The sequence below is a fragment of the Leguminivora glycinivorella genome, chromosome 22 (genome assembly GCF_023078275.1).
Source record: "Leguminivora glycinivorella isolate SPB_JAAS2020 chromosome 22, LegGlyc_1.1, whole genome shotgun sequence".
NCBI classification, from domain to species: Eukaryota; Metazoa; Arthropoda; class Insecta; order Lepidoptera; family Tortricidae; genus Leguminivora; species Leguminivora glycinivorella.
This window is the reverse complement of record NC_062992.1, coordinates 9,655,530-9,670,225: the sequence shown is the minus strand read 5'-3', so window position 1 is coordinate 9,670,225 and position 14,696 is coordinate 9,655,530. Positions and strand designations below refer to the sequence as shown.

Below are 14,696 nucleotides of genomic sequence, written 5' to 3'. Positions count from 1 at the left end.
CAGTACCAGACCGATAATTGTACGTTATTTGACAGAGACCAAATGCAAAGAAATAAAATCATTCAGATCTAAAACACATTTAATCTAGTAAAAGAACCAGTTAAAAAAATAAAAAGGTGGTAATTTACGTCTCATACATTTTAAGTGGCATCTATAGGGTTATATTATATGCCATATCTCTTATAAGGAAACGGATTATACGTAGGGTGCATTGGGGTAATTTCGAAAGTCGTCTAATTTCTAAAATCACATAAAAATCACCATTATTTCCATCATATCAAGATTCCCCTTTCGAAATTACCCGAGCATTTCTGTGCTTCGAAATTACCCCAATGCAGCCCACATAATAATAACACGTTTTTTAACATTTGCCGCAGTATTTTACGCACTTATAAATTTACATGGCTCAACTTAATTATGTGCAAGTTGCGAAAACTTTCCAAAAAATTCTTAAATTTCTTGAAAGATTCACGAAAAATACAGGGAATTTAAATTTATGAAATGGAAAGTTTCCATCCATACTATTGTCCATACAAAGTATGGAAAGTTTCCGAAGTTTTCCTATGTGAAAATTTCAGAATTTTAGAAACTTTCTATCGGCACATCAGTAGCTCAACGTAACTCTTGTCGTCAAACACTATGCAATCCTTTCTGATGTGATATGACGTCTGGCAGTCCCAACATCTAGCAACACTAAACAATAGTTACTTAAACACTACTCGAAGTACTTGATGTTTATTTCGGCTTGCGTCCTCTCCCGCCCGTCTTCGCTTTCTTGTTGGCTGCGTTCTTTTTCTCTTCCTCTGCTTTACGTTTGGGGTTCGGCGTTGTTGATACCTGGAAAACAAATTAATATTGTTCATTCATTAAGAAAAAAAAGAACTTGGCTTTTCCTAAGAGTAGGGATTATAAGTAGATACGTAACTAGGCTACTGAAATAATTAATATTAGCATAGTAGAAGTTAGAGTTACATAGTTTACTGCTCAGAGATCAGGGGGGTTACCATGACGTGCTAAAGCCGTTCAGTTTAGGTTGAGAAAGAGGGACGGAGCTATGTAACTGCTATAGCTGTGTCCCTTTCTCTCAACCTAAACTGAACGTCTTTAGTACGTCATGGTAACCCCCCAGCCTGTTAAATTATGCTTGGTACAGTTAGCCAAACAAGTGGTTTACCACTTTTCGACCGTAGTATGCACTTAAAAACAGAGTCCAAAAGTGGTAAACCACTTTTTTGGCTGACTGTACAACTGGGCTTAAGGCACTGGTCCCGGCCGATAGCTCATCGCTTACTCGCTCGCTCCTGGTGGGACCAGTGCCTTAGGATTTCGAAATGAAAATTATAAGAGAATAGAGTACCTTAAAGAATCCATCCAGCCTGCCTTGTGTGGTGGTGGATCGCGCCTTCATGAGTTTCTTGGCCCCGTTTCTGACTCGTTCTTCATTAAACTGCTTGTCTCCGCAGAGGAACTTTACTAAGCCTTCCTCATCGGGGTCTGACCATTTTAGCTGAAATTTAAATTACACATATATTGACCATTTTAGCTGAAATTTAAATTACACACTCGAATTTGGGGCTTGTGTCTGGGACCCACACGAGAGCAAGTATACCCTCATGATAGAGAAAATCCAGAGGAAATTTGCTCGTTTCCTTTACAAGAGGAAGTTTGGGTTTTACCCTTATCTCTATCCTTCTTTGTTCGTCAGCGGCATGGTCGGGTTGGATACACTAGAGTTGCGGAGGAAAATGTTGCTCCTGGGGCATTTTTATAAGCTACTGTGCAACCAAGTATCTAACCCGACTGCGCTAGCACGGATAGGTTTGTCTGTGCCGCCCCCTCGCCGGCTCGGAGTGGAAGGGGAGGGCGGGGCGGTGGTGTCGCGGCGGCGCCGGCGCCTGTTCGCGTGTCCGTCGACGCGCACGCGCCCAGCCGCAAACGCTCCCTCTGCAAGAGCTATTGCTCTTTTAAATGACATGCATCTGCAGCTACCCGATGCCGATATTTTTTTTGATCCACCTTACCAAATTATGAAATGTATTAATGAATTTTTGAATAGAATGTAATGAAGGTACCTATATATTAGTTTTAGTTTACTTTATGGATTAATATAAATTTTTTTTTTTTTTTGACATTACTTATTATTGATATTTTATTTGCTTGTTTGTTTATAATGTTTAATTGTTGTATGTTTCTAATGTATTGACATGTAATTTAGTATTGTATAAAGTGACTTGTTTGTATATAAATATTATTATGTAATAACCTAACTTTTAAGCGCTTGGTGTTAACTGTAAGCTTATCTGTGAATAAATAAATTGAAATTGAAATTGAAATAGGTAAGCTGCAAATATTCTAACTATTCTAAGGGTGGCTTTCCACCAGAGAAGTGCTACGCTGCTATGGATGCGTCTGATATCTTCCAATCATGTTCATTGGTCCACATAACATAGCACTGGTGAATATGGGTTCAACTAAGCTATGACTTTTATATGGAAAGATGCGTGCCCAGGATTAGGGTTGCAAATAGAAAAAAAAAACCAAATGTTTTTTTTCAGAAATGATAACGTGTAAATCTTCAAAATAAGTTTAAATTCTGAACGTAAACACGATATTTACCTCAATATCCTTAGGATCCGTGACCTCGGGCTCTATAAACAGCCTCCTAGCGTCTGCGTAGTCCCAGTTTTCTGGCGGCGGGTACTTAGTCGTGTCGATGTTCTTCAATATCTGTCATATCAGCGTTAAATAAATAAATAAGCTGAGTTTAGACGTGCAAGTTATTACTGCAAGTTTTGAGACAGTAGCACACCTCGGACACTGGCGATCAAATATATTGAAAGAGGCGCATTCCTACCACACAGTCTTAGCTCGTGTAGGTGAACGCGTACTATGCTTGTATGAGTGAAATATGACAGGTCGACTGTTCGTGTTTTTGACAGGCGGTAACTGTGAGGTAACCGAGAGGGGGTGGGCGGCACTTTCAGCGGGGAGCGGGAGTGGCCATACTGTACGAATTGTACGATAGTACTCTTTATTATACTGTGACAGTAGTATATGTAAGGAAGAGATGCAGGTACTTGCCACTCACTCTTACCTATAGTTGCGTCTCAAAACTTGCTGGTCTAAACTCAGCTTTAAGTTACTTGTAAATCATCATCATCATCAATATGATTATCTTTGCATTGCCTTTGACGAATGGTCTACTTTTGCAACTAATTCTGAAAATTTTGACTGCTACCTGACCTTCTAACCAAGAGCACAGTATAATAAAGAGTACTATCGTATAGTATGGCCACTCCCGCTCCCCGCTGAAAGTGCCGCCCACCCCCTTTCGGTTACCTCACAGTTGCCGCCTGTCAAAAACACGAACAGTCGACCTGTCATATTTCACTCATACAAGCATGTTCACTTACACGAGCTAAGACTGTGTGCTAGGAATGCGCCTCTTTCAATATATTTGATCGCCAGTGTCCGAGGTGTGCCAAGAGGGTAGACTAGGCCTTATTATCCCAATGTATTAATCGCAATAAGGCCCAATTCCTTCCCTTCGTAGGACAAATACTGTGATTAGTTTCCAAATCGAACCTCAGTCTCTCATAAGCCGTGGCAAAATGCCGAAATAACTCAAGGAAAAAGAAATTTATACGTCGGAAATGAAAAATAATACGACGAAAATGGTATTTATTAGACATGATTGTGGAGGGATTTAAAAGTTGTTACCTCGTCTAGTGTGCGGTGTTGTCTGATCAGTTCGATGGCGCGTTTGGGTCCCACGCCGCGGATGGATCCACAGTAGTCGCAGCCCAATAAGATGCAGAGGTCAATGAACTGTGAACAACCAACATTACCTTAGGGACCGTCCCCACTCAAGAGACGCATGTCCTGAGGCGCGGAACGGACGTCCGCGCCACGCTGCCTGAATGTAATTTAAAAAACGTCTCCTCAGTACATTTTGTATAGGAAGGACGTAAGACGCGCCCCCAGGAGCCCGGCGCGCGCCAAGCGACGTCTCTTGCGCGTCCTTCCTGTACAAAATGTACTGAGGAGACGTTTTTGAAATTACAGGCGGCGTGGCGCGGACGTCCGTTCCGCGCCTCAGGACCGTCTCTTGAGTGGGGACGGTCTCATACCTCTTCGTCACGAGTACACTACACCTGCCAGAGTTGTGGTCGTGTTTGCCGCTCCCGTATTGGCTTACACAGCCACGAAAAACGTTGTTGCCCCCCCTGACACTGCTTGAATAGTCTGTTAGAGACTTGAAGGCCGATGATGATATAACATATTATAAAAATTAAAATTTTGAAAACCCCGATATAGTAGACCGATTTTTATGAAATATGGCCAAGAACACTCTTGACTAATTCATTTTCAAAATTAAAACTAAATCTAAATCGGTTCATCCGTTCGGGAGCTATGATGCCACACAGACAGACACGTCAAACTTACAACACCCCGTCGTTTTTGCGTGGTGGAAAATAGATACCTCATTGTGCTTAAGCTCTAATCCGTCTAGTACTCTTTCCAGATGTATCTCCTGAACTGGCATTTTCCTCGCCTCGGAGAAAGTCAGGTGACGGAGCAGCACGTTTGCTCCGAAGGTTAGCGCGTCCATATCTTCTGTGGCTGTCGCAAACACTTTGCTGGCTTTTACCTAAAATAGAAATATTATGAATTTATGGTAGGCTTTGCGGGACCTGGAATGAGTTGCTAAATTAAATCTGGATACATAAATCTATTTAACTGAGCGCTGGTGGCATAGCGGTAAGAGCGTGCGATTTTCGATCCGGAAGTCGGAAGTCGCGGGTTCGAACCCCGGCTCGTACCAATGAGTTTTTGGAACTTATATGCGAAATGTCATTTGATAATTGTCAGTCGCTTTTCGGTAAAGGAAAACATCGTGAGGAAACCGGACTAATTCCAATAAGGCCTAGTTACAGTAGTTACCCTTCAGGTTGGAAGGTCAGATGGCAGTCGCTTTCGTAAAACTAGTGCCTACGCCAAATCTTGGAATTAGTAGAATCCTCCCTGTATTATCTCGGCATTGGGCGGAGGCGGGTCCATGTGCAAGTGATAATTTGCGACCGGTCGCTTCTTGCGGTGGGTCTGTCTCTATGTCAGCTACCTGTCCGGTAGCTGGCATGGTGGATGGTCTCGGGAGTAGCACAGGTTGCAGAGATCCCCGAGGCAAAACTGGTTGTGCTCCTTCCCGAGGTTACTGCCTGTTAACTGCCTGGTTCTACCGTAGAAACAGGTAAGAACGGAAACAACCAGTTGAACCATCGTAGGGCGAGTTTTGCAAGGGAGCGGACACAAGGACCGGAAGTAGGTGTTGTCATCCGGATGACTGCATCTCCAACTGGGCCAAGTGAGTGAACCATTGTAAAACACCCTTAGTGTAATCCCAACCTATCCATATCCTCAGATGGGTCGCAATGTTTGCCAGCATGGCGACATCGCTATAGGCTTGACTTCTTCATGAGGACGAGTCTGTAGGGGTGGGGTGATGATGGCAAACAACGATCCATATCCCGTATAATCAGCCGTAGGCGATGACGTGGCATGTCGCAGCGGGCTTCCCATCCACAAAGAAGGATGGGAGGCGGTAGAATGCCACCCGCGTGTTTGTGCCGTGCGCGGGGACCCGTACGGGTGGAGAAGGAGATCCTGGGAGTCTAGGCGAAGCAGGGGTCTGCGGTCGTTATCCCTGTTAGGCGAAGCTCCTTTGGCTCCATATTCATCTCACACGGGCGGTCTTAGTCTAGCCAGCTAGGATCAATCGGCTGCCGTGTCCAGTCAGATGGCCACAAGGTTAGTTCTCTGGGGTGTAGGGGTCTGTAATCGGCGGAGCACGATTCACTGCGTCGGCTGAGGAGCTGACCAGGGTTTTGGCACCGTGCGGATTCACGGACAACGCATCCTGGATTACTATAGCAGACTTGGTAGCCCTAATGCTTCAATGCATTCCAAATGTGTGGCTCCGTGGTGGGTGGGGAGCCAGTTTGCTGAAATTTTTCAATGTTTGTATGGATACTAATGTACCTATAACGACGGGGGAGGGGACGCCGTACCCGTACGGGATGAGGCGAAGGCGCATAGCGCAAAGGTTGCTGCACCAGCGAATAGTGGGGCTGTCTGTGACAGATCCACGAGCGTTGGCAGCGGCAACACGTGGACGTCCGCAAGGACGGGGGCGAAGCGTAGGGGCCACGGCGGAGCTGGCCATCCCAACAGCACCAACCCGTCTCCTCCCTTAGGGTTGAAGAGTGGGGGCGCAAAGCAAGCACCCTCGGGGAGCCGACTAGCGCTGGTGCTGGGGGGATTGGCCGCGGAGCAACGGCCAACTGCGGGAGGGACGCACCGCTTCCAAATTCTGGTGGGGCGGCTCCGGGCGCCATAGACGACGCTACTGCACCCCAGGGTGCGGATGCGCAGTCGGGTGGAGGAGTAGCCCCAACCAGGAGGCAGAAGAGGCGTGCGAAGGCGCGGGAGAATAGGGACGCGCAAGTGGGGGCCGGACCCTCCACTAGTGGGGCGGGGAGGCAGCCTAACAAGAGGTCACTGGGGGCCAGTGGCGACTCTTCTCTGCTCGCTGGCGACCACAAGCGAACGAGGGTGGGGGGACGTTTGCTGAGGTAGCGGCGAGCGAGAAGATGGCTATCGTCCCAGTGGCCTTTCCTGGGGAAAAGGTGATGTTGGAGCATAGGTCGGCCATAGTGAGCGTCCTGCTCGTAGCTTTGGACGAGGCGGCCTATCCTATGCCCGACATCACACTAGGTGCTGTCACGGGGGTGCGCTTCACATCACCTGCGGAGGAAGCGACGCAGTGGGATGGCTCCGCTCGGTGATCGGAAGAGGAGAGATCGGCGGGCGGCGCCTGAAAGTCGTGGCTGCTAAAGATCTGCCGAAGCCGGTCAAGATGGCCTGGCGTACGGCGATCGATGGCAGCCAGGACGTGTCGCTGGCTCTGCGGGTGATGCAGAGGCGCAACCCTAAACTCCGCACCGACGAGTGGAAGGTGGTCGACACCGTGATGTCGGAGCTGAACACCAGGCGCATCGTTCTGATGGACCAGGTGTCAGCTGACGTCATCAGGGAGGCCGGCTACGTTCTTCACTCGGGGCTCGACACCAGCCACTTCAAGCTCCTGGAGACGGGGAAGGAGCGTGAGCATGAAGAGGCTGGGGTGGAGCCCGGCGCGGACGGGGGGAGGGGGACTCGGTGGCCGATGAGGCTGCGGGCGCCGCGGGGGCGGCGACGGGGAGGCCCCGGAGCGGGACGCGCCGCCTGGCGCTCCTGCGGAGGTGGCTCGGGACCGGTCAGAGGCGGGGGAAGTGGTGCTAGTCGGGGAGAGTTTCGCCGGGCTGCGCTGGACCCGAGAGTCGTCACCGATCCTATCGGTGGCGGGCTCGGAGGACCTGCGCGGTCTGGAGGAACTCTACCTGGAGGGCACCACTTCGCCCATGTCCTGCGACAACACGGTCCAGGAGGCGGCCGCTGATCTCAGCACCGCCAAACACTAACCGCCGTAATGGAGGGGCTAAGGTGTGTACAAATAAACTTACAACACAATAAGGCCGCCACTGCCCTTCTGGCTAGGCAGCTAAAAAGCGACAAGTTCGACATTGCTCTTATTCAAGAACCATATATTTACAAGGGAGAGATAAGAGGCTTAAATGGTACTGGCGGGACGATACTGTATATCTGCCCCGAGAGTAATATGAGGACATGTATTTATGTTAAAACCGGCATTGATGCTATGCTTCTAAATGCTTTCTGTTCCAGGGATCTGACCACGGTCAAGATCCTGAATAAAGGGGGGTAAGGCACTAGTCATCTCATCAGCCTACCTTCCCTACGAGGCGGCGGATCCCATCACCACACAACTGCGGGATCTTGCTGACTACGGCAGCCGGGCGAACACTGACCTGATCATCGGCTGCGATGCGAACGCACACCACGTCATCTGGGGAAGCTCGGATGTCAACAGAAGAGGAGAGAAGGTACTGGAATTCCTGGTAAGCTCTTCACTACAACTCTTAAATAAAGGCAATGAGCCGACATTCGTCAATGCTAGGCGAGGTGAGGTCATTGATATAACGCTAGCGTCCAACAACGCAAGTAATAAAGTTAGTTCATGGCATGTCTCTGGGGAGATTTCTTTATCGGACCATAGATATATATGCTTTAGGTATACCACTAAAATCAAAGTAGAAGTTATACTAAAACGGAATCCCAGGAATACCAACTGGTTATCGTTCAAGGATGACCTTAAGGCGGACCTGGGAAACCCCAATGGTAAGCTAAACTCTATTATTGACATAGAACTTGAAGCTGACAAAATAGGGCAAGCCGTCCATACGGCTTGGACAAATAACTGCCCGGAAAAGAAAATCCTGGCGAAGAAGGTACCCTGGTGGAATCCGGAGATAGCAAAACTCAGGAAAGAAACTAGGGCTGTCTTCAACGATGCCAAAAGAAGTAATGATTTTGAGCTCTACGCGCGAAAACTCACAGAGTATAGCAAGGCAGTGAGGAAAGCGAAAAGGAAAGCGTGGAAAAACCACTGCGATCAAATCGGTTCCATTCCGGAAGGCATGAGACTCACGAAGGCACTAGCCACAACGAAGTCAGTCCCACTCACCTCTATTAGAAGGAGTGATGGTGGAATGACTGAAACGGGGCTAGAGACCCTCAAGGTGATGTGTGCCACACATTTTCCAGGCTCGATAATAAATCAGAGTGTACCAGACGATGAACCAATTAGTGTTACGGAACAGTGCACTCGCACGACCAGGCATAATTGGGACACGTCGAAAAAGGTAGTAGACCACAACAAAATACAATGGGCATTATCGACATTTCAGCCATATAAAGCCCCGGGGCCAGATGGAATCTACCCCATACTACTACGAGAAGGCGCTAACGTACTTATACCCCACTTGAGTAGACTGTACAAAGCGTGTATTGCCTTCGGACATGTACCACGTGCATGGAGGTTAGTAAAGGTAACATACTTGCCCAAACCAGGCAAAGAGGATTACACAGAAGCCAAATCATATAGGCCCATAAGTCTATCATCATTTCTCCTTAAAACTTTGGAGAAACTGGTGGACAGACACATCAGGGATGGTCCGCTCAAGAGACATCCACTACACCGCTTGCAATGTGCATACCAGCCGGGCAAGTCCACGGAGACAGCACTACACCTGGTGACAACTAGAGCGGAGCAGGCCATAGAAAACAAAGAACTATGTCTTGCTGCATTTCTGGATGTCGAAGGTGCCTTTGATCGCACCACATATGGTGCAATCAATAATGCTGCACTCAAACATGGCATAGAACCTACCATCTGCCGCTGGATAGGTAATATGTTGAACAGCCGGCTAATTAAGTCCTCCCTCATGGGGGAAGAATTACTAGCCACAGCAACAAAAGGTTGTCCACAAGGTGGGGTTCTCTCTCCGACTCTATGGAGCCTGGTAGTGAACTCACTTTTGGAAGAACTAAATAAGGGCCCAGTATATACAGTGGGTTATGCAGATGATTTAGTGATACTCATAAACGGGAAATTCCCGGGAACGGTGTCAGAAATCATGAATACAGCACTGAGGCAAGTGGAGAGGTGGTGTAACCACCAACAACTCTCCATCAATCTAGGCAAAACAGTGGTAGTACCGTTTACCAGGAAAAGGGCCCTTACTGGCATGGAGCAACTAAGGCTCTATGGAAGGGTACTTGAACTTTCCAATGAAGTGAAATATCTAGGGGTAACACTAGACAAAGAACTGAACTGGAAAAGACACGTCGAACTGACCACAGCCAAGGCACTTAGAGTGTTTGGAATGTGTAGGTCAGCTTACGGCAAAACATGGGGTTTAAACCCAAAGGTACTAAGGTGGATCTACACCATGATGGTGAGACCTATAATCCTGTACGGAAGCCTGGCCTGGTGGCCAAGGACATTACTGAGCACATGCAAGGATGTCCTCATGAAGGTACAAAGGACAGCATGCATGGCTATAACGGGTGCGTTCAGAACGACGCCAACAGCAGCATTGGAGGTACTATTGGATCTCCCGCCGCTACATCTAGTGATACAGTCTGAGGCACTGAAATCGCTACACCGGCTGGCTTTAACAGGCCTCTGGAGCGATAGCATGCCGAAGACTAAACACACAAGCATGGAATACAACAATTCTATGGGAAGGCTGATGAGTATGGGCTGCGACAAAATGCAACCGAAATTCATCTTCCACAAAAACTTCAAAACCAAAGTCCATACTAGAGCCGAATGGAAGGAGGGTCTGGAGACACCCACCCCTGATGACAACACCATCATCTGGTATACAGACGGGTCCAAGATGGCATCTGGTACGGGCGCAGGCATTTATGCAAATGACTACAGTGGTAGTATCAGCATGGGCAATTATGCCACGGTCTTCCAAGCCGAGACATATGCAATAATTGCCTGTGTACATGAGAATATAGTTAGACAAATCCAAGGTAAGACTATCTATATACTCAGCGACAGTCAAGCGGCACTCAAAGCCTTCACATCGCCCAGAGTTACCTCTAGACTGGTATTAAACGGCATCCAAGCTCTTAACAAGCTTGGAAGGCAAAACAAGGTGCAACTGGTATGGATACCGGGGCACGAAGGCTTCATTGGCAATGAAAACGCTGATGAACTTGCCAAGGCCGGATCTGAAGACAACTTCATAGGTCCGGAACCTTATGTGGGCCTTTCACAAGGAACCATCAGAATGGCTATGAAAGACCAAACAAAGGCTAGTCACCAAAAAGAGTGGGATGCCCTGGTTGGTCTGAAGCATTCAAAGCTCTTTATGCAGAGGGTAGACTCTGGATGGAGCAAAAAGCTAGGGAAGGTAGGCAAAAGACAACTCCAAATTATAACGGGGGTGTTCACAGGCCATTACGGGGTAAAAGGAATTTTGGCCAAGATGGGACACGCCGACAACACTGATTGTCGCATGTGTGGCGAAGAGGAAGAGACCGTCAGACATTTAATGTGTGAATGTCACGCCCTCGCCAGACAAAGAATGAAGAACTTTGGAGCAGGCTACCTGGCACCGAAGGACTTCAGAGAGCTACCCATGAGCCTCATCATCCGATACGTGGAGATGGTCGAGAAGCTCCTGAATAGCTGAAGGATCTTAGGATCGTAGGGGGTAATTGCACAAAAGATCCCGATGGGTCGAAGTGTATCCGTAAGGGCCCCCGCAGATTTAAGATAAGAAGATCTCGGCATTTGCCACAGCTCATGGGAGTCTGGGGTCCGCTATGACAACTAATCCCAATTCCCGATTTGGCGTTTCCGAAAAATGAGATGTCATAGTTTAAAACCTATGAATACAGCCAAATATAATATATATGACAGCAAAATAACTTCCCCGTTCTAAGGATTTTTCAACCATAAAGCCAGGTTTAGACGAGCAAGTTCTTGCTGCAATAAATTGAGCAATAACTTGCGTTTTTGTTTACACTACATGCAATTTTTGTAGCACAAGTTACATCTGCAAGCTGACAAGCAAGTTCTTGCTGGAAGATTTTGCAGGACTGTTTATATTAGCTAAACTTGTGGCAACTTTTGTTGCATCAAATCGTTGGTCTGTTTAGACTACCTGCAATTTTTCTGTCGCAAGTCTCTTTTAGAAGTTATTAGCAAGATCTTCCTGGCAAGTTCTTGCATATGTGTTTAAATGGGACAAGTGTGTTGGCGATTATACCACAAGTATTTACAAATTTAAAATGCCCGCTCATAGTAAAATGCGTGCATCTGCGGCGATAATAATAGTAGTGGGGAAGAAAACACGGAAGAATCGGAAGTTGGTAAAAGATTGGATTTTAAGACGAGATGTTATAGGAATACAACGCAATTTATTAATCGAACTACGATAAAAAGAAGAACTTTCACTGTATAAAAAATTGTATAAATGAGTGAAGAAAACTCTCATTTTTGCTTGAAACTTTTAAACCATGTATTGAAAAACAAATTACCAATATGGGTAATAATAAATGTGTTAACATAATCAATAAATTTAATTAAATAAGTACCCATATGAAGTGAATTAAGTCGTTTTTTAAAGTAGCTTCAAAACTTGACAATTCAATTAAAATGCATATGAACCCTCATTGTAAGTTACCATGGAGTTTTCAGCCGCAGCATGTGTATTGTGTATGTTGCCCAGTAGTATTATTTTTATTCCCATTTGCTTGTGTACACTTCATTTGACCCTTGACCGCTTTTACGTTGTTCCTCTTTTTTTTAATTCTTGACCAAATTGGGTTTTCAAATTTGAAAAACTTTTTGTTAATTTCAATATCCGTAGTATTGAATTCTACGGCTAGATTAGCCAAAGCTGTTTTTTTCCTAATTCTGTTTCGATAATCTTTACACTTTGTGTCCCATAATTCTCCATGTTGCTCATAGTGCGATATCAATTTGATGACTTTGTCACGGGTCTAAACTTTTCTATCCGACATGCCAGCAAGAAAACTTTATTCCGTCGACAAAATAAACACAGAAGTTATTGCAGGGATATCTAAAATGTGTTTACACGTTGTACTTGCGGCAAGTGTTGCAAGTTATAAAACTTGCAAGAAGTCAACTTGCGGCGACTGTTTACATATGAACATTACATTGCAAAAGTATTGTTCTGCAAGTTTTATTGCTCGTCTAAACGTGCAAGTTGTACAACCTACGATAATTGCAGAAGTTACTTGCCGAGTCTATTTTTTTATGTTTACACGCAGAGCTTGCAGCAAGCTAGCGGAAGTTGAAAAAATACAGAAGTTAGCTGTTTACACGACGCAAGTCACTCGTGGAAGTCAACTTCTGCAAATTTAATTGCTCGTCTAAACCTGGCTTAGACAGTGTGGGGAAAAATGATGAGAATTTTTATAGTGAGAAACAAATTGTATTACAATGTTTGAAGCTGGACTGGACTGGACAATATGGACAAGATATCAATATTGACTTATTTTTAAGCAAAACAAAAGGCTGGAAACATGGCATTTGGGTCATTTGTCTTTATCCAGAGGCTGAAATCTTGAGTTTTGCTCAAGAAATATTCAGCAAAGGACTTCATTTTAAAGTCATGGAGACTTATAAGAAGTTACAAACTTACAAGTGCGGCACATTGAGCCTCAGCTTCACAAGGGGCCTCGACCACCGGGATGCCCATGAGCTTCAGGAGACTGCGAGCTTCCTCTCCATGCTGTTTGGTCACCTTTACCAGACGACGGTTAAACTTCTCGATGGAAGCTTGGTCACCTGGGGAAAAGAAAATATGTAATGTTTTTTTTTTACATTTGAATATAATATGAATAAAGTGTTTAATGCGCCTATAATGGAAAAGATGAGGAGTGGCAGGTTGGCGTGGTACGGTCATGTAATGAGGAGGGATGAATGTCATATAGGCAAAAGAATGTTGGTGATGAAGGTTGATGAATGGAGAGGGAGGGGTAAACCCAAACAATGCTGGATGGATTGTGTGAAAGAGGATATGAGAAAGAAAGATGTGAGTGTTGAGATGACAAAAGATAGACGAGAATGGAAGAGGATGACATGTTGTACCGACCCCACATAAGTAGGTAGTAGGTAGGAGGAAGAAGGAGATGAATAAAGTGTTTAATGAATGAATTATCAACAGAAAATGTGTCTAAAATAAAAAAAATATCAGAAATTTTAGTTTTAAGGATACATACATCCTACTTAAAGAACTCCTAAATTACTTCCGTAAAGTTGTGGCTGTCATTTTAATTTCACAGCCTTGAGGCGAGATTTACAGCTAGGCTATTCTTCTATGTAGTATGATATTTCGCAAGTAGCATATTTAAAATCGATTTAATTATTTGCTTTTCTTGTGGACGAAAAGAACACATTACTGTCAATGACCCTACTAGTTGGTTTGAGTATTTGAAATAAAATGTTAAATACCTGCTTCAGTAGCCTTCTGCAGTTCTTTCTCGGCTTCCTCGCGACGCTCAGCGCGCTTATTCAGCTGGTGGGACTTCAACTCGGGCGGTTTTCCGTCAAACACGTACACCGGCTTGATTCCATTCTCTACCAAACGGATGGTACGGTAAAATGTTCCCATCAGGTGGGACGTCGTTTCTCCGTCGACTGACGTCAGCTGAGCACCTGTAGAAGTCAAAAATATACATTAAAATAGCGCTAAACTCTAGATGACAGTGATTGTATTCGGCAAAACATATTGGTTATTTTTTTGTGATAAATATAACTTACCTTCGCTTCTTACTGCTATTAGAAACTGATAAAGACTCATAGAAGCATCGATGGCGATTTTGCGTCCTGAAATCGAAGAATATCGTAATTTTTTTGTGCACAGATTAAGGTTATATTCACAACGAATGAGCAAGCGTACCGAAGTAGTTTTTGATCTCCATTTCCTTTACAGCCTGCGGAGCAATATCTGCTATAAGCTTTGTTAAGCCCTGAATACCCATTTTAGCTTTTCAATAGGCGTAATTATTTATACAAAACAATGCAACTGCTTCTCTGAAATACGCAATGGGAACTGGTAAATTTGGCGGGAATAATTTTGACGTTTCGTTTGACAACCTTGAAATAGCGTTGCTACCAAACCTCTATTGGTCGAAATCTAAATCGATAAATAATTTAATAACATTTATAAAGTCAACGGCTCGCGTTG

The 14,696-nt window shown here is 45.3% G+C and overlaps 1 protein-coding gene across 1 annotated transcript; it reads right to left on the bottom strand.

Annotated features, from left to right (window-relative positions):
* Nucleotides 1–78: 78 nt before the first annotated feature.
* LOC125237925 (flap endonuclease 1) lies at nt 79–14,569 on the bottom strand. The gene is made up of 9 exons (XM_048145167.1): nt 14,409–14,569; nt 14,270–14,335; nt 13,961–14,164; nt 13,149–13,294; nt 4,484–4,651; nt 3,721–3,828; nt 2,617–2,727; nt 1,358–1,507; nt 79–837 (listed from the first exon to the last, which is right to left on the bottom strand). Exons 1-9 carry the CDS (start codon nt 14,488–14,490, stop codon nt 736–738), a joined length of 1,137 nt encoding a protein of 378 aa, XP_048001124.1. The 5' UTR covers nt 14,491–14,569; the 3' UTR covers nt 79–735.
* Between the last annotated feature and the right edge of the window lie 127 nt (nt 14,570–14,696).

Excerpts from the sequence above, each read along its gene's own strand:
- LOC125237925 (XM_048145167.1), bottom strand. The coding sequence starts at position 14,490 with ATGGGTATTCAGGGCTTAACAAAGCTTATAGCAGATATTGCTCCGCAG. Across the intron at positions 4,652-13,148 it reads AGGCTCAATGTGCCGCACTT|GTAAAAGCCAGCAAAGTGTT; the intron begins GTAAGTTTGTAA and ends TTTCTATTTTAG. Across the intron at positions 1,508-2,616 it reads CGGATCCTAAGGATATTGAG|CTAAAATGGTCAGACCCCGA; the intron begins GTAAATATCGTG and ends TTTAAATTTCAG.